This window comes from Petaurus breviceps, unplaced genomic scaffold (assembly GCF_028583685.1).
Source record: "Petaurus breviceps papuanus isolate PSGF00001 unplaced genomic scaffold, PetGlider_PUasm1.0 38, whole genome shotgun sequence".
In the NCBI taxonomy this organism is placed as follows: Eukaryota; Metazoa; Chordata; class Mammalia; order Diprotodontia; family Petauridae; genus Petaurus; species Petaurus breviceps.
Genome location: NW_027186304.1, coordinates 26,393,676 through 26,420,145, shown reverse-complemented (window position 1 = coordinate 26,420,145; position 26,470 = coordinate 26,393,676). Strand labels below are relative to the sequence as shown.

General features: G+C 36.2%; 1 protein-coding gene across 1 annotated transcript in view; it reads right to left on the bottom strand.

The window, feature by feature from the left end:
* The window catches only part of LAMA1 (laminin subunit alpha 1), a 200,534-nt gene that overhangs the window by 82,573 nt on the left and 91,491 nt on the right, over positions 1-26,470 (bottom strand). Inside the window, exons 16-29 of the mRNA XM_069099665.1 lie at positions 22,357-22,467; positions 18,285-18,412; positions 16,578-16,664; positions 15,840-16,051; positions 14,682-14,788; positions 14,222-14,402; positions 11,132-11,268; positions 9,596-9,832; positions 7,371-7,514; positions 5,207-5,386; positions 2,556-2,741; positions 1,921-2,048; positions 1,153-1,273; positions 893-1,030 (exon numbers count right to left, since the gene is read on the bottom strand). Of these exons, the coding sequence (XP_068955766.1) occupies positions 893-1,030; positions 1,153-1,273; positions 1,921-2,048; positions 2,556-2,741; positions 5,207-5,386; positions 7,371-7,514; positions 9,596-9,832; positions 11,132-11,268; positions 14,222-14,402; positions 14,682-14,788; positions 15,840-16,051; positions 16,578-16,664; positions 18,285-18,412; positions 22,357-22,467 (2,097 nt within the window). The remainder of the gene's footprint in view (positions 1-892; positions 1,031-1,152; positions 1,274-1,920; positions 2,049-2,555; positions 2,742-5,206; positions 5,387-7,370; positions 7,515-9,595; positions 9,833-11,131; positions 11,269-14,221; positions 14,403-14,681; positions 14,789-15,839; positions 16,052-16,577; positions 16,665-18,284; positions 18,413-22,356; positions 22,468-26,470) is intronic.

Below are 26,470 nucleotides of genomic sequence, written 5' to 3'. Positions count from 1 at the left end.
TTGTACACATTGTGAATGTTTCATCAGGGTTGTTTATGCTGCTGTATTACCACATTAATGCACAAATTATTGCCCAAAAGGAGACTTCAGGAGTGCAGAAGAATGCAGGATTAGAAATAACATAGTCAAGCCTGATCTAAAAGGATGCTTTGTCTTCATTATCTTCCCACTTCCAGTGTATGCACTTCTTTCCACCATTTGAGAGAATGAGGACTCTAATGTTACCTGGCGTTTGTCCAATTCTGGAAGAAAAATATCTCATAGAAATTCAAACTAAAGCTTTTTAAATTTTTTAAAAAAATTTTATTACCTATTATATAATCTCATCCCATAAATACTTATATTTTACAAGGCAGTTTCAAGGAGAAGGTTATGCTTTACACAAAGAAACTAATCTCTAAAGGTAGAATTTTGATATTACAAGGCTTGAATGAGGTAGTCACTTTTGAGACCAGACTCCTCATCAAATCAGATCACTTAGGCTGGTCTAGAATATTAATAATCAGTGAGACTAAGTATGAAAAACCAAATGACTCATATTATCAAAGTCTGCCATTTTGATATCTGCAAGCAAAAATTCCATAAAAAAGCTAAATTCTCAAGATTGGTCTTTGGTCTAAGAGAGATGGCCAAATGACTATCCTTTTATTGATAACCTGCAAGCCTTATTAATAAAATGACTAAATTACCCAGAAAAAAAGATAATTCCATTCCACTAATGACACAAGCATATCCATTAAGGTCTTCTATTAGAAATAACCATCAGATTTGAAGTTTAGGCAAAAGAAGCTCAGTACACAGGCATGTGTATGGATGGAGATGGAGAATAATCGTTAAGGAATAAAGACTTTTAAATCTAGCCAAGTAAGATCATCTGAAACAAACAACCTACCAGGCACTTCCCAGTTTCTGGATGACAGGTTTCAGTGTGGTTGTTGCAATGGCATGGAACACATGGTGCTATCAGAGGGCGAGGTTCTCTGACACCAGCTTCTGGAAGCTTTGCCCTGTGGTACCCAGAAGCACAATCCTGTGAAGAGATAGAAATGAAGAGAGATTTGAGCTTGTTTAGACTGGGTAGTGACAGTGAAGAAAAGTATTTTTGCTCAAAATAAGGAAATACTAAAACCATTTTCAACAGTTATTTGGTACCTGGCATGAGAGTCCAGCAAATCCAGGAGGGCAGTCACAGTTCTCTAAAAGGTATGCAACCTGTCTATTGGAGTGCATCTCTTCAGCCTTTACTCCAATTTCCATTGAGATATTTGCAATTCTAGGAAACAGAAGTTAGAAAAAAAAAAGACTTGGATACAAGTGTGATGAAAGCAACTAGGTGGCACCATAGTGCACGGAGTACCAGACCTAGAGTCAAGAAGACTCATCTTCCTGAGTTCAAATCTGGTCTCAGACACTTTACCAGCTGTGTGACCCTGGGCAAGTCATTTAACCTTGTTTACCATAGTTTCCTCATCTGTAAAATGAACTGGAGGAAGAAATGGAAAACCAATCCAGTATCTTTACCAAGAAAAACCCAAATGGGGTCATGAAGAGTCAGATATGACTGAAATGATTGAGCATCATCACATTATAAGTATAATGTGAGGTCATCAATTGAATCTACAAAAAGAGAAAATCAGTCAAAGAAACCCCAAAACTTTATAGGAATCAATGGGGTAATCTTATAAATATCAAACATATTGGTGAGTAAACTAAGGTCTCTAAAAATTAAATGATTTTCTAAAGGTCACATGACTAATTAGTGGTAGAATCAATCAGGAAGAGGTAACACATATAAAGAAAAGCATTAATTAAATATAGAAGCAAGGCAGGAGATAGAGAATCATTTTCTTTATTTCTATCTCAAGGAGAAGAGAGATATTTGAAAAGTTTAGAAGTAGCGTAAGTTAAGAAGGCCCCTACCTGCTCTGTATTAATCCTTGACCATATGAGGCCTTGATAAGAATATAATCAATGTTGCTAAGAATTGACATAAAGTCTGAACGTGTTACAGACTTTTCAGACACGGAGTTAAAATATTTCCAAATATTCTGTGAATGAGAAATATATTCGATCAAAGAAAAATTCACCCCAAAAAATCCCAGTGGCATATTCATACATAAAGAAAGTATTCTTTTCATAATAATTCACCAAAATACCCATCTGTACACATTTCTGTGCCTAGAACCAGCCAAGTTTCCTCAACACAGAGTACACTAAACAATCCTCACATTCAAATTAGACTTGGAGACCTTCCTCTTGATCATGTTCGTGCCCTAATGACCATCATACCATGAAAAGATTTCAAGAATCCTTTACTACTGAACCTAATTAAAATGAACTTAGATTCCTTTGAGGCTATAAAGTTTAGACCATTTTCCGAACACCTCCCCAGTCCCATAGAGTTTATAATTCATGAAAGACACTGTTGGTCTTTTTTCATATCTCCTGTACCATAATTTTACAAACTCACTAAAGGAATAATAGTTTAACATTTCTCAAAGAATCTAAGGACTTTTTAAATTTTATTTGTTTATCGATTTATTTAATTTGTTCACCTCCTTCAAGTCTACTTCTTGTTCCTTTCTCACTCCATTCTCTGGAGCAGGGATATTCATGTAAATGACAAGCTTACTGATGCGGCCACCCTTGATCAGAATCTGTGGCTCTAAGTTGTAAGTCCCAATGCCATCTGATGAATAAAAAGCCACTGTGTACTTCAGTTTTCCACCATAGGCCATGAGCTGTTCAAAAGATAAATTGTTATATTTATTTCTGTAAAAGAGTATTGACTTTAAAATATTTCACTTTAAAGTTCCTGCCATTATTTTTTAAACTTACAATAAAATTTTAAGAATTTAATTTTAAAAGGCCTTTCATCAAGGTTATGTAGCTATTCTTAAAATGCATAATATTTTTTCTCCATGTCTTTAAGTTGTCAGATGTTAAAAGTCATGCAATATTTATTCCCCAGTATTTCCTACTTCTTAGAATTTCATCTTCTTTCTTTTCAAATTTCCTGTCCAAATTTTCTTTATCATGAACCTCACAAATAATATTAAACATAAACATTTCCATAAAAAAAAGAAAAACAGAAAAAGAGGGTTGAATAGGAAACCATGAATCTCTATTACAAACTAAGCTTTTTTTCTTAAGAGTACTCCATACTAAGTATTGTACACCTGCAGAGGAGGATAATTTTTTTAGAAAAAGTTCTCATGAACATTTAGTTATAGTTTACAACTTCATTTTAATCATAAGATTGGGGACAATCATTTTTAGGACACAAACTTAAGTGCATGAAAGAATTTCCCCTTCTCTTTCTGGCTAATCAAGACTGACTATAGCAATGGTTCTTCTAGGTGATATCTCAAAAGGCAGACAATAGAATTGTCTCAAAATGAAGGTTACTGAATAATCATTTTTCAAGTTCCTTTGTTTTAGAAAAGCATTTTCTTGGAAGAATTTTATTTGTACTTCTAATTGCTTTATGTTTTGAGCAAACACATGTGATTCTGATCTCAGTATGATCTAAAGGTGAATGCCACTTTTTTCACTATTTATGTTTTATTGTATTATTACGTATTTTATTAAATAGTTCTCAATTACATTTTAATCTGATTTGGGCAGCCCTCAAGAATGCTGTGGGCCCTGAATCATGTGTTTGTCACCTCTATTGTAGACTACTTAGAAGCCTCACATTTCTATGTCATCTCACATTTCTGTATCATTGACCCTTCCTCCTAAAAGATCATAAAACATTTGTTCCAACTCTTTGCGAGATCCAGGGAATAAAGGGACTTGCCCATATTCACATAGACCGTAAGGATCAGAAGCTGAATTTATACCCAAGTTCACTGGCTCCATTTCTAGCCCTTTCCCCACTCTATCATCTTTTTTTTTTTTTGATTGCCAATGAGCATTTATTTTTCAAATGCTTTATTAACTAATGATTTACATCATTCATTTCTGCCAGATTTTGAGTTACAAATTTTCTCCCCGTTTTTCCCCTACCCACTACCCCAAAATAGCAGTCCCACAGGATATCCCCTCCTCCAATCTGCTCTCTCCCATACCCCCTTCGACTTTTCCAGTAGGGCATGGTGGATCTCTATGCCCCAGTGCCTGTATAACTTATTTCCCAATTACATGTAAAATAGTATTAATAATAGTATATATATATATATATATTTTTTTTTTAAATGTTTGATTTTACAACTTTGGATTCCAGATTCATTCCCTTCTTCCCTTGTCACCCACCCTTACTGGGAAGATAAGCAGTTCAGTATAGGTTGTACATGTGTGGCTAATGCAGAACAATAACATAGTAGATGTATTGTAAAAGACTGACTATATTTTCCTCCCTCCTATCCCACCTCCCACTTGTTCTATTCTCTACTTTGATCCCATTCCTTTTCAAAAGTGAGTGCTTCCAACTTCCCTCCCCCCCAGCCTGCCCTCCCTTCCATCATCCCTCCTCTCATCCCCTTCCCCCCTACTCTCCTGTAGGGTGACATACCCTATTTAGTGTGTATTTCATTCCCTCCCTAAGCCAAATTCAATGGGAATAAGGTTGACCCATTCCCTTTTGCCTTCCTGTTCTTCCCCTGCATTGTAACTATTTTCCCTTGCCTCTTCTATATGAGATAGTTTACTCCAGTGAATGCCACTTTTAAGGAACAATAGGGAAGAAGAAAACAAGCATTTATTAAGTGCCTACTGTTTTCCAGGCTCTGTTAATCTCACTTTACAAATATTATATCATTTGATCCTCCAAACAATCCTGGGAAATAGGTACCATTATTATCTCAATTTTACAGTTTTAGAAAGTGAGAGTGAGAGAAACTTGCCCGACGTTACACAAGCTAGTAAGTATCTGAGGCTGGCTGGGAACTCAGGTCTTCCTGACTCCAACCCTAGTACTTTATCCACTGCACATTTAGTTGCTTCTAGATAGAAACTTCTATCAGGTAGCTTCATTGTAAAGAGACAAAAAATAAAAATCAGTAACTTTGGTGAAGTTTTCAAAATTTAATTCAGGACTCCTGACAGTTATTATCTGTTTAAAAAAAAGTTCCATTAGTCCATAAAGGAAAAATGATATTTTTCTTAATTTATAAATCAGCTAATTATATCTATCCATTCCAATTTTAAATTATCTTCTCTGCCCTCAAGAAAATCTATATTGCCTCTAAATGTCATCTCTTACCTGGTCTCCCAGAAACTGATTGGGTAGCCTCCAGTAAAAAGGTTCTGCATTCACATGCTGTCTGACAGTGGCAGCATCCAATAAAACCTCAGGGTGCTGGTAATACACCCCTTCCATTGTTCCCTCAAGATTGCTTTGGGAAACCACACGCAGAATAGACTGATCTGGGGTCAGGGTTATCTATATATCAAGGGGAAAAAAAGTCACTTGATTGCAAGTGCTAATGAATAATGCATATGAATTTCAAGGACAGAAAAGAGTTTTACAAATAAATAAGTGAACAGTAAGATAGAAGACAACTAATTTGTCTGATTAGTACATGAAACAATTACATGTTTAACATAAACACAAGGATTAAAATTCTTGAAAGTACTTCAAGCTGCTGTACCCTATAAATTGTTATATCAATAACGATCAGTTATATGACCTGAGGGGGCAGAACTAAAAAGTGAAATCTCAAAATCATTCTTTAACACGTTTCAAGCCTCCTGTACCACTATTGTTTATTTCATTCATTAACAAGCAGGAAAACAGAATGGGCTGGGATCACAAAGACCTATTCAATTCAATAAGCATTTACTAAGCCAGACACTGCATTAGGTACTGGGGATACAAAGGAAAAAAAAGTTTCTACCCCCAAGAAATTTACAAAAATTCTACTGGGGAAAAACAATCTGTACATGGATCGTTTTTTTGTGTGGGTTTTTTTTTGCTTTTTTTTCAGAGGGGGGAGGGGAGGGCAATTGGGGTTAAGCGACTTGCCCACACGGCTATTAAGTGTGTCAAATGTCTGAGACCAGATTTGAACTCAGGTCCTCCTGACTTCAGGGCTGGTGCTCTATTCACTGTGCCACCTAGCCACCCCATGTACCTGGATCTTTACAAATGAGATGAAAAAAAAAAGTGATCTGAGAAGTGCTTTCAACAGGGTGGAGGAGGTGAGGTCTCTTAGAAGAGGAAGCAATGAACTGGGCCTTGCAGACAGCTGGGATTCCAAGTGGGGAGATGAGAAGGGAGAACTTCCAGGCACAGAAGACAGAAGGTGCTAAAGCAAAAAGGAAGGAGATAAAATGTTGCAAATAAAGAAAAAACAGGCTGTTGGAATGTAGAGAATATGGAAGGAACAAAGTCCAATAAGCTTAGAAAAGGAAGTTGGAGGTGTGATGCTTGCCTGGATGAGGGATGTTTCTATGTGAATAGAGGGAAAGGCATGGATGTGACAGATGGTGGGAACACAGACAAAATTTGGCAACTTTTTAGACGGGATTAGTGCAAGTGAACAGGTGTAGACCTAAGTGACTGGAAGATGTCTTCTTCGACAGAAATAGGGAAGTAAGGAGATTACAGTGGGAAAAATAATTCGTTTTTTATATAGTTGGAATGAAATGCCTATGAGATAGTCAGGTGGGGATATACAGCAGGCAGCTGGTGATAAAGGACTGGAGCTCAGAGGAGAAATGAGCTGTGGGAATTATCTACATAGAAATAATCATGAAGACATCATGAAAACAGAGTATACAGAGACAAAGTAGAAGGTTAGGGCAGACCCTGGTGGCCCCTCAATGGAGGACCAGACATGGAGAATGACCCCACAAAAGAGAATGAGACAATTACTAGTAGAACCAATGGAATGCATGAAAACCCGGGAGGCAAAAGTATCCAGATGAGGGGCTGGTCAATAGTGTCAAATGCAGCAAAGGAGTCAAGAAGTATTAGAAATGAGGAGAAAAAAAAATCATGTTTTCAATCAAGAAAGAACCTCAGAGATTTTCTATTCCATGATTCTCATCCAGTTTCCTCACATTATAGATGAGGAAACAAACTTTGACATTAAAGAACTTGCTTAAAGTCAGGCAGTGAGTTGGTAGCTAAAATCTTGCCATCCAATTTTCTAGGTTAAGGATTTTTCTAATATACTGTGTTGTCTCTTTTCTGTTTCCTTTTATTTCCACTGCCCATTAAGAGGAGCAAAAAAATTTAATGATTCCAACACCAAATGCCAAGTCTCTGAAAGTTGTCTTGACAAAATAATAAGATTTAATTTACTAGCCTTGATATCTCTGCAAGACCCTCATTCCTGCTATGAAAAAAAATGAAAAAGGTGGAAAATAGTTTCCAATGCATACAAAGTTGCAAAATTCAAATGTAAAGCTATATTACTTACAGGGATCCTAACATATCCTTCTAATTCTGAACAGAAGCGTGTCATCCCAAAACAGAAACAAGGAGAACACCCCAAAGGATTGTCATTGTGGAGGGCAAAAGTTCCCATCTTACATTCACTGCAGTGAAGACCAAACACATTTTCCTAAAGCAGAAAAAAAAAAGATTCAAACTCTTTTACACTGAGAATTGGAAAATGTTTCCAAAGACATTATATGCATTTTGGTTATAAATTCCAAAATATTAACATTAAGCAATTAAAGTCTTCAAAAGTCAGACCTAAGAATCTATAACTGTTTTCATGAATTTTTATAGATACAGTTTCATAAATATAATCCAATATGCTAGATTAACTTGAAAAACAAAAGTTTCTGATCCTTTAAGACATACTTAAAAATATATATATATATATATATATAGTGTGCTTTAAGTTTTGCAAAGTGTTTTACAAATATAGTGTGATCCTCAGAACACTCCTGGGAGTTGAGTACTATTATGTACTCACTATTAAAATATTACTATTTTACAGATGAGGAAACTGAGGTAGAAAGGATAAGTGACTTGCCCAGGATCACATAGCTAGTAAGTATCTGAGGCTGAATTTGAACTCAGTTTTTACTGACTCCAAGTCCAGCACTCTATCCATTGTGCTATTGTGTTGCCTAAAAATGTACTTCAAAACTCCAAATAAAAACTATGTCATCCATATCACAAACTAATTTTACATCGAATTCACAGTATTCTGTCAAATAAAAGTAATTGAAATAAGAGATGAAAGATTCTCCAACAGCCTTACAAACAAGCATAGATCAATTTTTGAGATATTCACCAACAAGATCGACTAAGGAAAATGTAAAGAAGGAAAAATCTTTTCTGAAATTTTCTAAGTAGACTGTGTGTGTGTGACAGACAGACAGAGAGAGACACATAAGAGAAATAGAGGGAAAGGGGGTAGAGAGAAAGAGGGAGAGAGAGAGAGAGAAGTAGAGAGTAGAGAGAAAGCAGAGAATATATATGCAAATGCCTTCTAAATAAATAATAAAAGGTAAAGGAAATCATCTCTAAAACAAAGTAGTTTGTTTTTAGTGTCAGTTCCCATTTTTTCTTTCTTCTAGGTATTCACTATAAAATTCTTTTCTTTTTTACATTTCTTCCAAAGTATTAAATTCAATACAACAAATATTTATCATGTCCTCTCCATACAAGATTCTTGTAGAAAGTGTGGAGTGTACAAAAGCAAAAATGAGATATATATTCCATTCCCTCAAGGAACTGATAGACTTACACAGGGGACAGAACAGGTACCTCAACAAGTAAATAAAAGGAAATCTGAAGCTGGAGAGATCTCTAACATCTAGGAGAATCTAGACATTTGGTGGTACCAAAACTGTACCATGAAGGAAGCCAAGCATTGAGAGGCAGAGACAGGAAACAGTACATTCAAGGTACAGGGAACGGTTTCTGTGAAGGTACAAAGATGGCAGATGAAACATAAAGGTTGGGAGACAGCTGACGTCCACTGTGGCTTGAATTTAGAGTACATTTTAAAATGATGAGAATTAATGTATTTTAGGAATTAACAGGTACTATTTAATTTTTAAAAAAGCAAAATTAGCTTTGGCATTTTATTTTAATCACCTAGGGAAAAGTAGAATTTTATTACAAATAAAATATTATTTCAAACTGATTTTTTTTAAAAGTATCCCTACTGTACAAAACAGGTAGAAATAGTTAGCTAATATGATACTGCTTTTCTATTTTTCTAATCAAATACAAAATATCTGTAAATTTTCTTCAGTTCTAGGCCAGCACATGTAATGCAATTTAATCACATAAGCATTATTCAACCACAAATCTTCTTGGCATTCTGGGTAATCTATTTTATTCTTTTGTACTCACAACAGATTAGTTACTCAGCCAAATGGAACTAATGAGAAGTCAGTTTGTGTTGTTCAGACTGGTACTGTCAACTTTGACTATTGTTATAAAGCATCACAATCCCATTTAAAGAAGACAGCCATTGTTCAGTCAAAGTGCCCACTGAGTTTAAGTTATAGAGGACTCAACATTTCCATTAAATAGGACCCAGTTACTGCTGACTCTTCTAAAATGAGCTGCCCCTGAGGGAAAAGTTTCAAAGTATGCAGTTGATTTGAAAAGGGGGAAGAGGAAGGAATATAAAAATAGAATAAGGGAAAGGAAAAGCAATTTGTTTATAGAGGATACCTTGCAAAAACAGGTGCCTGTTTCTTCTTCACAACTACAAATACCTTGGTTCTCATCACATGTGTCTCTTTTTGTACCACTTATTTCACAGTCACAGGAGACACAATCTGGGTAGTCTCGGAAACCTGCGGCACACTCACTGCAGCTTTGGCCTCCATATTCCTGTCTGCAGGGGCATTGGCCAGTTGACAAATCACACTGACGATTGGTTGATCCTATGCTACTGCAATTGCAAGCCTAAAGGAAACAAAATTAATTGTTTTATGGAGCTTATCTTGTTGCTGTTGTTTTTGAGGTCTCATAATGTATTATTAGCATTAGAGGAAAAACCTTATCCTCCCATGGCATCACTTTGCATTCTATGTAAAAAAAAAAAAATCCTTGCACTAGTCTTAGACATTTGTGATTCTTCTGGACACAGTCACATTTCCCTAACATTGTGATTAATCTGCAACAGAAGCAATTTTAGTGTTAAAATAATGGAAATAGAATTGCTGGTTGATTGCTTGATTGACTAAAGAATTATCTTAGAGCTTATGCAACTGACCTTCACTTTCCTTTGTCTTCAAAGTGGAGTAAGCTTAACTGTCAGAATTTTAAGGATAATTATATCCTACAAATATATAGACCTCAGCAAGATGCCATTTCATTATTTCTGGGAAGCAAATTAGGTAAGAATTTAATATCACATAGGAGCAAATGTCTTCAAAATGAAGCCATTTACTTCACTTTTCACTCGAAAGAATAGGTTCATCACATAATTACATCTAAAAGGGAATTAAAATATGGAACCTTCATATTGTGAACTCCGATTTCTTACCATCTCTAAAAGAAACTGAACTATTCATTTTATAGTATCAGTCATGATTTGTTGTTATTCAGTTGTTTCAGTCATATCTGACTCTTTGTGACTCCATTCTTGGAAAAGATACTAAAGTATATCCTTCTCCAGATAATTTTACAGATGAGGAAATTGAGGCAAAGAAGGTCAAATGATTTGCCCAGGATCACACAGCTAGTAAGTGTCTGGGGTCACATTTGAATTCAGGTCTTCCTGACTCCAAGTCCAGTATGCCATTCATTTTTTCCCCTATCTGCCATTAATCATGATAGATGTTCATAAATATCATATGAGATTTAGAATCAATTATAAACAAAATTCTCTGGGAGTAGGGCAGCACGGTAGCCTCGATGTCCACAATAAGATCTTGCCAAAATATAAAGACAGAATGAATTGGTTGTGGGTGGTTTATTTTCTTCCTTCTGATTTGATTCCTGAAAGTTAAATCGACTTAAAAATAAGTATACCTTAGAAATATTTTAAGACCTTTTAATACTTAATTTGATTAGTAAATAAGCAAATAAATGAATCTAAGCAATGGTAAAGGCTTCCAAAGTAAACCCACTTTGAGATTAAGAAAGGGCAGGCTTTAATGGCATATAATCATCATGGCATCAGGTGGGATGCACAATTTTGAAATGTACATTTATTAATTTTTCCTTGCAATTTTGACGGCTCTAACCATCACTAGATACCTTGCATCCTAGCTCAGGATCATGTCCCCAATACTCATCCTCACAATTTTCACACTTTGATCCTTGAGTATGAGGAGGGCAGATACATTCTCCAGATTCTGGATCACAGGTATTATGAGTATGAGCACAATCACAAGCTGCAATAAGAAAAAAATGATTTTTTTCCCTGAGTGAAGATTTGGAGAGGTAGCCATTTAATGAAAATGAAAAAATGAAAACCAAAGTTAAAACCAATTTTACTTAATTGAATAATCTCAACAATATAGCAATTGTATGGTGGTTTCTTAAAATGGAACAATATAACAGACTTTCTCTCCTCTCAAAGGGTCCTGTGTAAGACATGCTTGAGTCAGTCCTCAAGGCCAGAGAGATGCTCATTGGGAAGGATGTAATGAGGACAAGAAAAGAAAGAAAGAAGGTAGGAAAGTTGAAACAAATTGAAGAGAGTTTTATTTGGCAAATGATTCATATGATTTATATGACAATGATTCATTAGAGACTTGAAGAAAAGACAAAGAACCAAAGAAAGTTTGTGATGTTTGATGGTACTAGCTCAAAGACGAGAGGAAAAACACATGAGTGAAGGAAGAAAGATAATGTAAAAATGGATATGAGATCAGCAGAATATGGTAAGAAGTCAAAGACTAGAATGAGACACACTTGTCTTTGTAGGAAAAGTTTAGAAACCATTATTCTATTAAATTAATACCTTTTAAAATATATAATAAATATAAATATATTTTATATATAATAAATATAAATATATAAAAATAAATGTAATAATACCTAATTAAATTAATTACCTTTTATTCATTATAACAATTACCTTTTTGAAGTTATGTCAGTACAACTAAAATCAATGTTTTTCATTTTCACTAAACAAAGTACACGTTGATAAAATTTTTCAAAAGCCTGAGATGTATAATACAAAAAAATTGTAAAATTCATCAGTTATGTCTTCTGAGGTCCCTTCCAGCTATAACCCTATGATCCTATGATCTATTTAGCAGAAATCATTATCATAATTTTCATATTATAGGATAATTGCAAACTTTTATTTTAAAATGACCCCCCCATATAACATTGGGAAATTTCTTTTTCCAAGATTTCAAACTACTCTCTACAATAAAAGTCCATTTTTTTAGCACATGCATTTCCCTAGTAATATTGTATGACTTTGACACCCAAAACACCAAATCTTAGATTTAACACCAAAATCTTAGAAGAAATAAATTCAGAGAAAACTAAAAGAACAATAGAAAGATGCATGGTGGTTTTGAGAAGGCAGAAGAATTTACCAGTGATGACTTCTGTGTAAGATGCAGTGATTACAAATATTATCAGCAATATTTTTTGGAAAGGATGATGGATCATTTAACCCCAATTGCCTTGTCTTCCCCTCCAAAAGAAATGGTGATAGACAAGGCATGTGGTGAGTATGAGAGACAACTACTGGAAATATGAAAAGGTTACACTGGTACTCAGATCAAAAGAGTATGAAAAGAGGAAGGACCCCAGAACATTGAGTGGATTCTCTATAGAGGAGTTAGGGAAATACATGAATAAGGATCACAGAAGATGAAAAGGAGATGCAGGGGTCATTTCTGCATTGGTGGAGCAATGAACTCACTGACAATCACAACTCCAACAAAATAAAAATATGAAACAAACATTATGGTGATTAAGGGGAAAGAGAATCAATCCCACTGTATTTTTAATATGAATAACCTTTTGTTTCACTAATTATACACAAAAATTAGATGGCATATGTAAACAGAGAAGGCTAACAATTTTTGTAACATTAATTCTGCAAGTATGTGAAAGACCTAATAAAAATTATTTAAAATATAAGTGAAAATATGTAGGAAAAATTAATTATTTCCTTTATGCCCTTAATTTAATAGTATTCTTAAAAATTAATTTGCTTTTGTTATGGGAATGGGAATTTAAGATCTTCCCTGCCCCTAGGCCCTTTGATAGGCTTAAGTGGCTCTGATACCATTTCCTGATTTGAAAATATACTCTGTCCCCAGTAGGCTGGATGTGGTCACATGGAGCCTGTGGAGGGAGGATTGGTTTTCAGGAATGCCCACACCTTGGTGCTGTGTGATAGGACAGTGGGTCAAGAGGGTTGTGACATTCTCTGAGCCAGGAGAAAGTTATATATACCCTGATGTGAGATTTTGTTTTGGGGCTCACTTTGAGAAGTGTTGTGTGATTTGACCAGACAAGACTCTGGGCAGCCGTTGAGCCCCCGGCTTTGAAAACCCAAATGCTGGTGCTTCCCTCTCTGGTAACTGACTAGGTATGGATGTAATGGTCAGGCAGCTGGAAGCCTGTTTGCTGAATTGTTTCTCTGTCCGTTTGTAACTTCTGCTTGTAACTTCTGTCTGTATAGTCTGAAGTCTGGGGTGCTGACTTTTTCCCCTGAACTAGGTAAATGATATGTTTGATTGATTAAAGCAAGATTGTTAACCCATTTTGAGTTGCTTTCCTTTAGAAAAGCAGATCTAAGAACCAGTGTTGGCAGCCACCCTGGGGATGCTGGGGTGCTTGCTGCTACAGCTTTCAATGCCAACTGGGATATGTCCTTATGTTAACACTCTTTATGTGATACATAAAACATCAGTAAATCATCACAGGTTCCTAAAAACATTTAAAAGAGGTATATAAGTAATTTCCACTGTCATTTTCAACACCATTTTGTTCCCTCACAAGATGTATTTTAGAAGGGGCAAATGACCCTGAGCTACCAAGAAGTAGACATTCATTCTGAAGATTTACAAAATCTGTAATTTTTCAATTGTCGATGCAATTGTGTTTGACTTGTAAAACTGAAAGTATTAAATAAAGAACAAATTAAAGCTGTTAGATAAACTGATTAGGATTGCTTAGCCTTAACAAGTTATTATGATTGCTTAATCTTAATGGGTTATTAAGCTTGCTTAATCTTAATAACCTTTTCCCTCTACTTTTCCTAATTCCTCACAAGCAATTTTTCCTTAGCTCTTAAAGAAACTTAAAAAAGTTTGTTGGAAAGTATGCCCAGAGTGAAAATACATAAAAAGGCTCACAGAACATAATACTTACGTGTGCAGTTGCCATCTCGATATGCATAAAAGCCATGAGCACACCGGTCACATTTTTGCCCAGCAACTCCTGGCACACAGTGACACTGCCCTTCATCACTACAATTTTCAGACAGTGAACCTAACTGGCTACAGTTACAGGGCAGGCAACCAAGTCCTGTGTTCAAACCATAATAGCCACTCTATTCAAGAAAGTAAAGAAAAAATTATTAAAGCAAAAACATTATTAAGAAAATTTATACAGGGTGTTTCAAAAGTTTTAGTGCAGTTTTAAACAATCTTTAATATAAACAGGGTGTTTCGAAAGTCTTAACTTGGAATACCATCTATGTGCGTGTGCATGTGCACATACCACCCACACACACAGAGAATCCTGCATTTAATAACGGAAAGAGTTGACTGGAAACACAAAATCCAAATATTTCACTCTATTTCATTCCCATTTTGTCCACATTTCTTACCAAGCATTGATCACAATGTTGTCCAATTACATTTGGTTTGCAGGCGCAGACACCAGTCTCATGATGGCAAATACTGGAAAGAGAACTGCTTCCATGGCATGAACAAGCTAAGGTATCCCCCAAAAAAGAAAAAAAAATACTTCTTTACAAAGACTCAAGAAGATCATTTCATTCTTCTCTCTCTGTCTCTCTCTCTTTTTTTGCTTTTTGGAGGGCAATTGGTGTTAAGTGACTTGCCCAAGGTCACACGGCTAGTTTTTGTGTTAAGTGTCTGATGCCAGATCTGAACTCAGGTCCTCCTGACTCCAGGGTCATTGCTCTATTCACTGCTCCACCTTAGCCACCCCTATTTTATTCTTCTCTATGACAAAAATCTTTACATTATAAGTACACACAGCATATTTCAGTGGGACATACACCCAATGAATTTATACTTATACATTCATTAATGTGAACAAAATGAAAATGTATTTCTCCCAGGACAGTTACAGCATCATTATTTTTCTCCTTTTTGACAAAATTTGGATTATAGCATCTCTACAATTCAGAGGTGCTTCACTCCCCCCTTCTCTGCCCTGGTCACCACAGTCTTACTTCAAAATTGCACATATATATGACTTTCATATCATAAGTTTGCTACCCGAGTATGCCAATAATATACTTATTTTACTGAATTTTCCTAAATAATCTACCTGTAACCATTTTAAAGTCAAAAAAGAAAATGGTGCGTATTTATTGACAAGGGCTTTGCAAATGTGCTGCTAATATGGATGGCTTCCTAGTTTAACAGGATAACTCCCATAAATAGCATAAAATTCCATCCATTTAATTAAGTCTAGTTAATACCTCTATTACCAAGAGGTTGTTATTGTTGCTGATTTTTTTTTTTGGCATTCATCCTGCATCATGCTAAGTCAATGTCATAACATACATAACCTTCCCTCTCCTAATACATAATTGATTTTTTTCTATGTATTTTAATTTCATTAGAAATCAGGTAGAAAGGAGAAACTGATAGTCTTGAATTAACCAATTTGAAATCTAGGCAGAAATATCAATGACAGGGGCCAAATACAATTATTCTATAGCGTGAAAGATGTTTTGCCACATGAAGATTGTGTGATAATTAACAGTCTATTTCCTTCATTATACACTCACCACGACAATTTTTAGCAACAAGAGCGTCCCCATAGAACCCATCAGCACATCTCTCACAGTGAGGGCCCTCTGTGTTCCCAGTACACTTCAAACATTCTCCTGTGACTGTATCACAGTGCCCAACTTCTAGGGGATCCACATTGCCACTGCAATCACATGGGACACAGGATTCCCCAGGTACCGTTGGATTTCCATAGTAACCATCTGCACATCTGTATAAACGATTGAGAGCAAGGTCAAACTAAGTGCAATTGTCCAAGGAGTTTCCCCAACAATCTAGGGATTCTTTGACTAGTTATTCAATCAAGCTTACTCTTTTGCAGAAGATTTATAGAGACAGAAATACAGCTCTTTTGGTTTGGTCATTCAAAAACTTAATTCACCCTTTGTTCATGATTTAACATTTTAAAAGAAGAGTATAACAAAGTGCACCCTAGATGTGACAAACGTAAATTCTAATTTGCTCAATTAGCCTTGGTTTGTCAAATGACCTGTAAACTGAGAATTCCATACAATGGTCTTTTAAATATACATGTGTAAACACATCAATGGCTTCTAAGTCTGATTTTGCAGCATATTAAAGAAGCTCTTGAATTATTTTAAGGGACTCTCATGAAGATCTCAAGAAAATGTCAAAAAGAAAATAAATTTATTTTTTAAAAAACAAATATGGAAAATTGCAACCCTTCAAAATGTTAAAACAAAACAAAACAAAACAAAACACCACATTGTACCAACCTCTCACACCACATTCCTGTATATCCCAGTCGGCATTGATCACAGATAACTTCATCTCCGTCATCCAAATGGCAAGTAGGGCTGAAACTAACAAGAAGTATAGAAGAAAAGGTGTTTTTCTGCCTCTGGATAATATCACATTTCTAAACATTTTAAAGACCAATTTCCTCTTCCATATTCATGTGATTACTACCTGATCAACAGCAGAACCTGGCAAGGAGGTGGGGGAGGGGGGAGGTTTCTTGCAAAAGTTTAATTAATGATCTCTTTCAAGATTTGAATAACCACCTCTCACTGTAGTTTTCTGAAAATTAGTTTCATTTTTGACTAGGTTAAATATCAATGCTTATTATGTGTGAGTGCATGTCTATGTCTATCTATCTTGCATGCATGTACACCTACACATAAATACAGGTTATTCCCAAAATACTTAGTGTAGTTTAAGGCTATTAAAGCTTAATTAAATTATGCTATTAATTGAATTAAATCAAGTTATTAAACCTTAAAACTGAATCAAGACTTTTGGGACACGCTGTATATAAACATATTTTCATTATTATTGTTCAGTTTTTTTCAGTCATGTCCAACTCTTCCAATTCTTCATGACCCCATTTTGGGATTTTCTCAGGAAAGATACTAGAATGGTTTACCATCTCCTTTTCCAACTTATTTTACAGATGAGGAAACTGAGGCAAATAGGGTGAAGTGACTTGTCCAGGATCACACGGCTAGTAAAGGTCTGAGGACAGATTTGAACTCTCCACTGCACAAGGACTCAAGAAGACAATTTCATCCTTTCCCATGTCCTTCCTTCCATCCTTCTCTAGCAGCTCCATAAATAAACACAAATATACAGCTACATATACATACCCACATATATGGATGTTGTGGTAAATACATGTGTACATATATGTATATGTACCACAGCACCCATAGACTTCTATTCTGATTCCTCTTTGTGGTATGGTAATACGCACAGCCTCTCAAAGACTATTCCAATGGAGTCTAAGGCCTTGGCCATTCTAAGGAAGCTAGAAAGGCTTCAAGTACAGACAGAGCATGACTGAATGTTCATCTTCAGCCAAGACCAGGCTGGATAAGTTCAGAAACACTCTTTCAGTGGCCTGACCAGGATACCATGATGCAATTAATTTTTGTGCCTTTGCACTAGCTGTCCCCAGCATCTGGAATGCACTCCCTCCTCATTCTTATTTCTTGGAATCCCTAGCATTATGAGAAGAACAGTTCTATCATATCCTATATGAGACGTTCCCCGATTTTGCCTTTTTGCCAAATTTTCCTGAAGATATTTATTTAGAATATATTTATATGTTTATTGTGTACCTGTTGTCTTCCCTTACAGTTTCTTAAAGGCAGGGACTGTCTCGTTTTTGTCTTTATATACCCTTTCCCTGGCACTTAGTAGACACAAATTAAAGCTTGTTGATTCACTTATTGCCAGACCAATAAAATCTCAAATTTTTGAAATATTTAAATATAAAACATCATTTTTTCTCTAAAGATTTCAGCATATATTTGGATAGCAAAGCCAATAAATAAAACCAGATCATTTTTCTTGGGGATAAGTAATAAGTTTTCAGTGACAGATTAATTTTTTTTAACAAATAAATAGGAGTAAATTTTGCTGCATGGGAAAGGAACAATATGAGGCAGTCAGGGCTCTTCACTATGGAACTAGCCACTTACTTGTTGGAGGCAGTTGTAAGAGGACACGCACAGGGCTGGCAGTCTTCTGATGTCCCTCTGGAAGGATTCCCATAGAAACCTGGCAAACACTGGTCACACTGAGCCCCCATAGTGTTGTGTTTACAAGCCTATCGTACAAGTAAAGAGGAGCAGAATTAGAGGAGCATATATCTATTCGGAAGGAACTTTGGAGGCCATCCAGACAAACCTTCGCATTTTATAGATGAAGAAATGAGGCTCAGGGGAGGTAAACGACTGGGTCCAAATCAATAAGGCAGTAAGCCTTAGAAACAGGATTTCCATCAAGTTCCCTTTGATTTCAGAGGGAGTCCTTTTTCTACTGAATAATATTACTTCCTTTGCTTTCCCCAAAGGATTTTAAGGTTATTATAATGGGTGTCAAGATCCAAGTGAAAAATACAACTCTTTTTCTCTCTTCTCTTTCTGTCTCTCTCTTCCTTTCTCCTCTGTGCCTTTTTCCCTGGCTGTCCCCCATGCATGGCATGTTTTCCTGCTTTGTCTTGGCCTCCTGGCTTTCTTAAGACTTAGCTGATAATTATACGCAGGTATTAAAAGGTTTATGACTCTTAAGAAGTGGTTCGCCTACCACCTTAGCGTCCTAACCCCTTTAACATTTCAGCTTCTTTTGTGTGTTGTCTTGCCACATCAGATTGTAAGTTCCTTGAGGACAGGGACCATCTTTCTTCTTCATATTTATATCCCTAGCACTTAGCATAGCATGTAGCACATTGTAGGTGTTTAATAAATGTTGATTGACACTGTGTCAATCACTGGAGCTGCTGTATATAAGGCCAGAGATACCTTCAAAGTCCTACAAATGACTGTATAGCTTCTCTTTTTAAGCAGGACAACAGGTTTGGATTAAGCAGTGATAAATATCAAACTATACACAGTTCTTTATATTGTTCTAAATTATGAATCATTTGGATTGAAAGAACTTAAAGACTGGTTAATATTTATGTCTATTATTTTTATATACACATATAAGTTTTTAAATTTTTTGCACAATTATATGTTAAAACAATTCCTTAAACATCCTTTTAAAAACGTTTCAAATTCCAAATTCTATCCCTCCTCATTCTCTCCCCTTTCCCTGAGAGGGAAAGCAATCTAATATAGGTTATACATGTTCAGTCATATAAAACATTTCCATATTAGTCATTTTGTACAAGAAGACTCGAATAAAAAAAAAGAATGAAAGAAAGTGAAAAACAGCACACTTCAGTCTGTATTCCAACAGTATCAGTTCTTTCTCTGGAGGTGGATAGGAGGCTGCATTATGAGTCCTTTGCATTATTGAGAATAGCTAAGTCATTCATAGCTTTTTATGGAACAATATTGCTCTTACTGTGGACAACATTCACCTCATCTGCTCACTCCACTTTGCATCACTTCGTGTAAGTCTTTCCAGGTTTCTCTGAAATCATCCTGCTTGTCATTTCTTATAGCAAAATAATATTCCATTGCAACCATATCCCACAGTTTGTTTAGCCATTTCCCAATCCATGGGCATCCCCTCAATTTCCAATTTTTAGCTACCACAAAAAGAGCTGCTATATTTTTGTACAGATAAGTGCTTTCCCATTTTTTGACATTGTTGGGATACAGATCTATCAGTGGTACTGCTGGATCAAAGGGTTTTTTGCCTCTTATTTTCAAAATTAGAAAGACAGCATGAGAGAGTGGCTGGAATGATAAATAGGATCAGGAAGTTCAAAGTGGAGCTCTGATACTTACTAGCTGTGTAATTGTGAGCCCTTCAGAGCCTCCAACAGCTCTCTCTACTAAGTCATAAACAGGTTATAAAGTGCACTGATTAAAGGCATTCACAGACTTTTGACATGTTTTTATAGTGTGTCAAATTCTCTCTCTCCCCCTTTCACACACACACATAATAGACACATGTATGTATTGCAAATATAAGATTTAGTAGAATCCCAATAGAATAAAATCATTATGGGAAGAAATGGGTGAAATTTTGGCTATGAAAGGTGGGAAAAAGGTGGAATACATACAATGTTTTCCTACAAAGGTGGGAGACTAGGTGGGTGTTAGTGCTACGTACAGAAAACGTGAGTTGGAAGATCAGTTTTAGGCACAGTTTTAGGTAGTAGTGGGACATCCAGGTTCAAATGTCCTGTGGACAGTCGGAGACACAAGTCTGGACCTGCAGAGAGAGATTAGGACTGTAGACGCAGGTTTGAATAGAGGTGATAGTCAAAAGTCATGAGAATTAGAGAGATGGCGAAGGGATAAGAAGATAGAAAACAGGACCAAGGACAGAATACAGGAAATATTTGAAGAAAAGGATAAAAAACTAGCAAAGAAGAAAAAGAGAAGTTAGAGAAATAGGAGGCCTAGGAAAGTGTGGAATCACTGAAGACAATGAAGAAAAAAAATCCAGGATCAAATGGTAAAATGAGGTTAACAAAGATAAGGCCTGAAATGAAATATCATTGGATCTGTTAACTATACTTGATGGGTCATACTAGAGACAACAGTTTCAACAGAGTGGTGGAAGTAGAAGCCAGAGTACCAAGGCTTAAGATAAAGATTATGTATTATAAAAATGGAGACGCTAGTGCTATAGGAAGGGAAAAATCTACTTTCAAAGGGTTAAGCTTGCAAACCCCCAAAATAACCCTTTCTCATGTTTTTGGCCGACATATAGCTGTACTCTGTATAACATCTCAATCAATATTTTTTTCACAGTAACGTCACTAATATAATCAAACTTGACCACCAGGTGAGGATATTTCTTTATGACGTCTTTAGGTTGATTACATGAGACCGAATAAGACCACCCTTCAATTGTGCTCCTATCCCTGCCCTCTCATCATGATCTTTAACCTACAGATTTAGACTCAACATGCTCCTTACATGGGTGGCTCTCACCCCACTCAGCTCAGTTTGGTCTTATAGAGCTAAAAGTCTCATAGAATGGTGTTTTACCTAATTTTATGTATTTGTGGAACCAATAACAAATAACCCTAAACAAGTTATGATCACATTTAAAAAAAATTGAGTCTGGTATGACTGGGTTGTATTTCTGATTTCGTTATTTCTGTACATTCCAGTCAAAACTTTCCTTAATTGGAAAATGGGCTCTGAAGATAAAACACAACATACCAAATCACTATGATATGACTTATTTCTTACAAATTCTCATTATTCTTTTTTTAACCTTATGCCTCAATGAGACCCCAGTTTTAAAGGTTACTTTATGTCTTGAAAAATGAGAAGCTCATAACCTGTACTTTCTTCCTCTCTAGGAATAATACCATAAGAATTTGACTTAGAAGGGGTTTAGAAGTCATCTAAACCAGCCTCCTCATTTTACAAATAAAGAAACTGAGTCTCAGAGAGTTAAGGACCCATGGGCATTTAAAGAGTAAAATTGGGTAGTATGGGCATAGTGATAGGAAAAAGTATTAAGAGTACACTTGATTGAGGTAGTTAACAAACCTAGAGGCAGGAGGCACTTATTTTAATGAGATTGTCTGGAACTAATATAAATACTAATATAAGTGAAGTGCTTGGTAAAGCTTGGCCATGCTACAAATACTTTACTTCATAAAAGTCATTATTTGATCCAATCTCTGTAACATGCTTTATTACAGACACCACCAGTTTATTTCTAAATGGATTCCATTTTTTTGCTAGGGAAGCTGTAAAACTTCAAAGGCATGAGTGACTTCAGGCAAGTCAATATTTACCAAACTTAATACAAAATTTGTTTGAATGTAAAAACCCTAGAGCAACAAATATAAGGCAAAGATAGTAATAAAAACAATCTTCAACTGAGGACTAATGCTCTAAGGTCAGTGAACACATTTAACAAAGCTTAGGGAGAAAAAAGTCTTCAATCCGGTCATTGTTATAATCAAAGAACTTCAATGAGTTTCACATATTCCTTTCCAGATTACAAGTTCAGGGATAGCCTTAAGCCTAAGGAACATGGGATCATATCCAGGATAAGCACTCTTATCAATTCTACATCCTAATGGCTCTAGGGAGTCAGTCAAAATTTCAGTAATTAAAGGAGACTTACCAAGCAAGCACCATGAATATCACATTCAGTAGCGTGGCCGTGGCACTCACAGGGTTGACAGATTCCTCCAAAGAGTATTCCACCTACACGGTAATACCCTGGGAGACAGGACTGCAAGAAAAACACAGGATAAAGGTAAAATGAATGCAACTCAGAGAATTATGCAAATCATCTACTTTCCAAAAACAAAAACAATCTTTCTATTTTCCCCTAAGTAGTGATTCCTCCTTACTTTTAAAAAGGCAGAAGTATGCAGATGAAATTTAATGAATATCATGCCCACTTTAAGTATTCTAAATTGTGTTTCCAACACAATATTCTCTACTTATTTATTTTTAGTTTTCAACATTCACTTTTTTTTTAAAAGCAATTGGGGTTAAGTACTTGCTCAAGGTTACACAGCCAGTTATTTCTGGGTGTGGTGGTAAGTATCTGAACCCCGGTTCGATCCCAGGTCATCCTGACTCTGGGGCCGGTGCTCTTACTTCGCTGTGCTACCTGGCCACCCCTCAACATTCACTTTTATAAGATTCTGAATTTCACATTTTTTCCTCTCCCTCCCTTCAGCCCTCCCCAAGATGGCATGCAATCTGATATAGGTTATATATGTATATATTAAGCATATTTCCACATTAGTCACTCCAACACAATAGTCTTAAATTAGACATTATATAACATTCTCTTAACCAGTGCTTCAGACCTCCCATTTACCTTTTCTTGCCTTAAACTTACAAAGAACCTTTCCCAGTACAAGTTACATTGATTTTCTTTTGCAAATGTAGTTATGCTATTTTCAGATGGGCCATCCAGGAAGCCACAGGGATTGTACATTGAAATCTGAGGAACATTCTCCCTTTACACTTCATTTTCTGGTAAGGAATGGGCCTATAGTATAACCTACATTTCTATGTTTCAAATGTGAGGAGGGAGTAATAGCAGCCTCCTGACAATGCTGCCTAAACCCTAGGAAATTTTGGCAAGCCTATTTTATAGACATTATCCAAACTGTAAGAGCAGTGAGGTAGCATGGCAAATAGAATGCTGACTCTAGAATCAGGAAGACCTGAGTTCAAATCCAGCCTCAGACACTAACTAGCTGCATGATCCTGGGCAAGTCACTTAACCTTTTTACCTCAGTTCCTCATCTATAAAATTAGCTGGAGAAGAAAATGGCAAACCATTCTGTGTATCCTTGCCAAGAAAACCCCAAATGGGGTTGCAAAGAGTTGGAGATAACCGACAATGCTAAACAACAAAAAAAATTCATATCTTCCCTTAGAACATGACTATCACTAAATTGGACCTATTGTTTATCATGAAAATAAGTTAATAGTTTTATTAGCAAGCAAATCATTTTGTTCCTCTCTCTTTCGATACAATCCATAGTAACATACATTTAGAGATGGGTGGAACTTAAAGGTTCCATCCAGTCCAAACTCCTCATTTTAACAGAGGAGTAAATTGAGATCTAGCAAAGTTAAATGCTTTGCCCAAGGTCATACATGTAAGTAAGGGTCAGAAGCAGGATTTCTTCCATATTTTCTGACATCAGAACCAGTGGTCTTTATAGCCACCAATTTACATAAGGAGTAAATAAGAGGAAATTCCCTCATTCATCTATCCATTCATCAAACCTTTGTTATACGTTTATGAAAATGGTATTCATCAAGAACAGTCAAGACTCATACACAGGATTGGGTGGTATATTTTGTCATGGGAGTTCCTTACTACTATGTGAGAGAATGTATATTATATAGTGTTGAACACCTAGGTAATAACAGCAGTTTAGCTGTTAGGAGAGGTCAAGGCTATGCAGGTAAAAATAGAATTATTCTCAAGATCATCTATTATCAACCCATAGTAAGATGACTAGTCAAGAACTAAAGCAGTTTTCGGGTGTTGGTGTGTCCCATCTGATTGCCATAAGGTTGCACAAAGCAACAGTGGGACCAGAAGAGAGGGAGAGCTGGATACTCTCCAGGTAATTGATAAGTATCAACAGGACAAGAGTGGTTGGGTAAAGTCCAGAATGCAAGCCTTATCAAAGCCAGGGAAAACAATAAGCTCAATGAGTAGGCCTAGGGGCATATTCAAGACTGCAAGCAGAGATCAAAAAACCCCAAGTAAACAAACTGAAAGAGGAGCGGGTCAAGCAGAGGAGATCCAGTCCCAGAGAAAAGGCTGCCAAGGGGCAATCTGCTTTACGTGTAGTTCAGAGTCTGATTTGATCTCTGCTGCGGAAGAAGTCTGGCCACATCTGCCTATTCTACCTAATGCAGGGCAGCTGTCGGCTCCCCTCTGATGTGGGCAGAGAGCCACAAAGTCCAGCAGTTTAACTCAAGATCTATGAAGCAGAAAAACAAAAGGAGTCGGATACCAGACTAGTCCTCAGAACTAGCTTCTGGGTTATCTGGTATTCATGCCTTCCTGACAACAGGTCACTGCTGCTTAAAAGTTAAAAATAACTGGCTTCTCTCCCAGAGAAGAAAGTAAAAGGGCTTAGGGAAAGTTTTCTCCTCTTCTTCCAGATAATCAGAGTGTATAACTGTTCCTTGACAGTGTAGAAAGAATAATTTGGCAAAGGAGTCAGGAAAATAAACACACACACACACACACACACACACACACTATTCTGAAGAAACCATGGGAAACAAAGCCAGTATCAAGAGACTGAATGAAAGAATATGAAACAGAGGAATCAACCCAAGGAAAGGAAACTCCACACATCATTAGTGCTATAGAACAAAGATGGCGATCTGCCCACAAAAAGGGGAGATTGTGAATCTTAGGAAGAAATAACAGAAACCCATACTCAGTATCACAGAATCTCAGAGGAAGAAGAGACCTCAGAGAACATTTATTTCAACCTTGACCTGGGGGAAATCCTTCTACCTTAGACCCAATAAATTGGGTCATCCTGCCTTTATTTGAAAAGGTCATCTATATGAGAGGCGTCAAACTCTGGCCACTGCTCTCACATTAAAAAAAAATGCAATATAAGATAGATAATGTTAACTTGTGGTCTTCTATGTCAATATGAGGATCACAGGGATGCAGTATTTGAGTTTGACACCGCGGATCTGGCATAGATCTCTCATTTTACAGATGAGGAAATTGAGGTCCAAAAAGGGGAAATTACTTACCCAATATCAAACAGGCAATAATTGGTAAAGGAATGGAATGATAAGGAGCAGATATAGGTACTAGGTAGTGAAAGGAAATCATATCACTGCCCCTGGGGATAGAAGATATGCAGTAGTGTCTAAAGAAAAAAAAAACCCTAGGAAAAAACAAAAACGAAAACTGGCTGGCAAGAAGAAAAAAAACATATAAGAAATAATTAGAAGTTGTCAGAGAAGAGAACAGGGAATGATGCTTATGGCCTAGATGATTATATTTTACTGTATAGATTACAATGAACAAAGTGCAACAAAATGATATTTTTAACAGTTAAAGGCAACCTAAAGACTTATTGAAATGGGACTTAAGAGAAAATTATGTCAACAGAATGGTATGTCGTGTTCAAAAGGAATAGCTCTAATAGAAGAGGAGGAGGAGTAGCCTATTTTTTTAAAATATACAGCTACATAGAAACCCAAGACTATAAGGGAGAAAGAAAAATGTATTTAAATGTGAATAAGATGAGACGCAGGAGGGTCATCAGGAAAACAATCTACAGACTAGTCAGTCAAAAAAAAAAGACAAGGATGATGCTCTCCTAAAAAATATTACAAAATTCAAATAGATTGAGTGCAAAGCTAATGGGCTTCCACTACCTAAGTATCTGTTGGAAGTCTCAATCTGCTATAAGGTGCAAATGTTATCTTCTTAACTTGCCTTACTGACAGTTACATCCCCAAAGCTATAGAAAATCATCAGTGGAACTGGTTGTAATGGTAAGGGAATTTGAAAATCTTCCCTGCCCCTTAATAGGCCTAGGGAATTTGAAAATCTTCCCTGCCCCTTAATAGGCCTCACTTGGAGCTCAACAAGAGAAACTTGCTTAGGGGAGGCAGTTCATCATGAGGGTTGTGATGTTCTTTGACTCTGGAGAAAGCTATATCTATATCTATCTATCTATCTATCTATCTATCTATCTATCTATCTATCTATC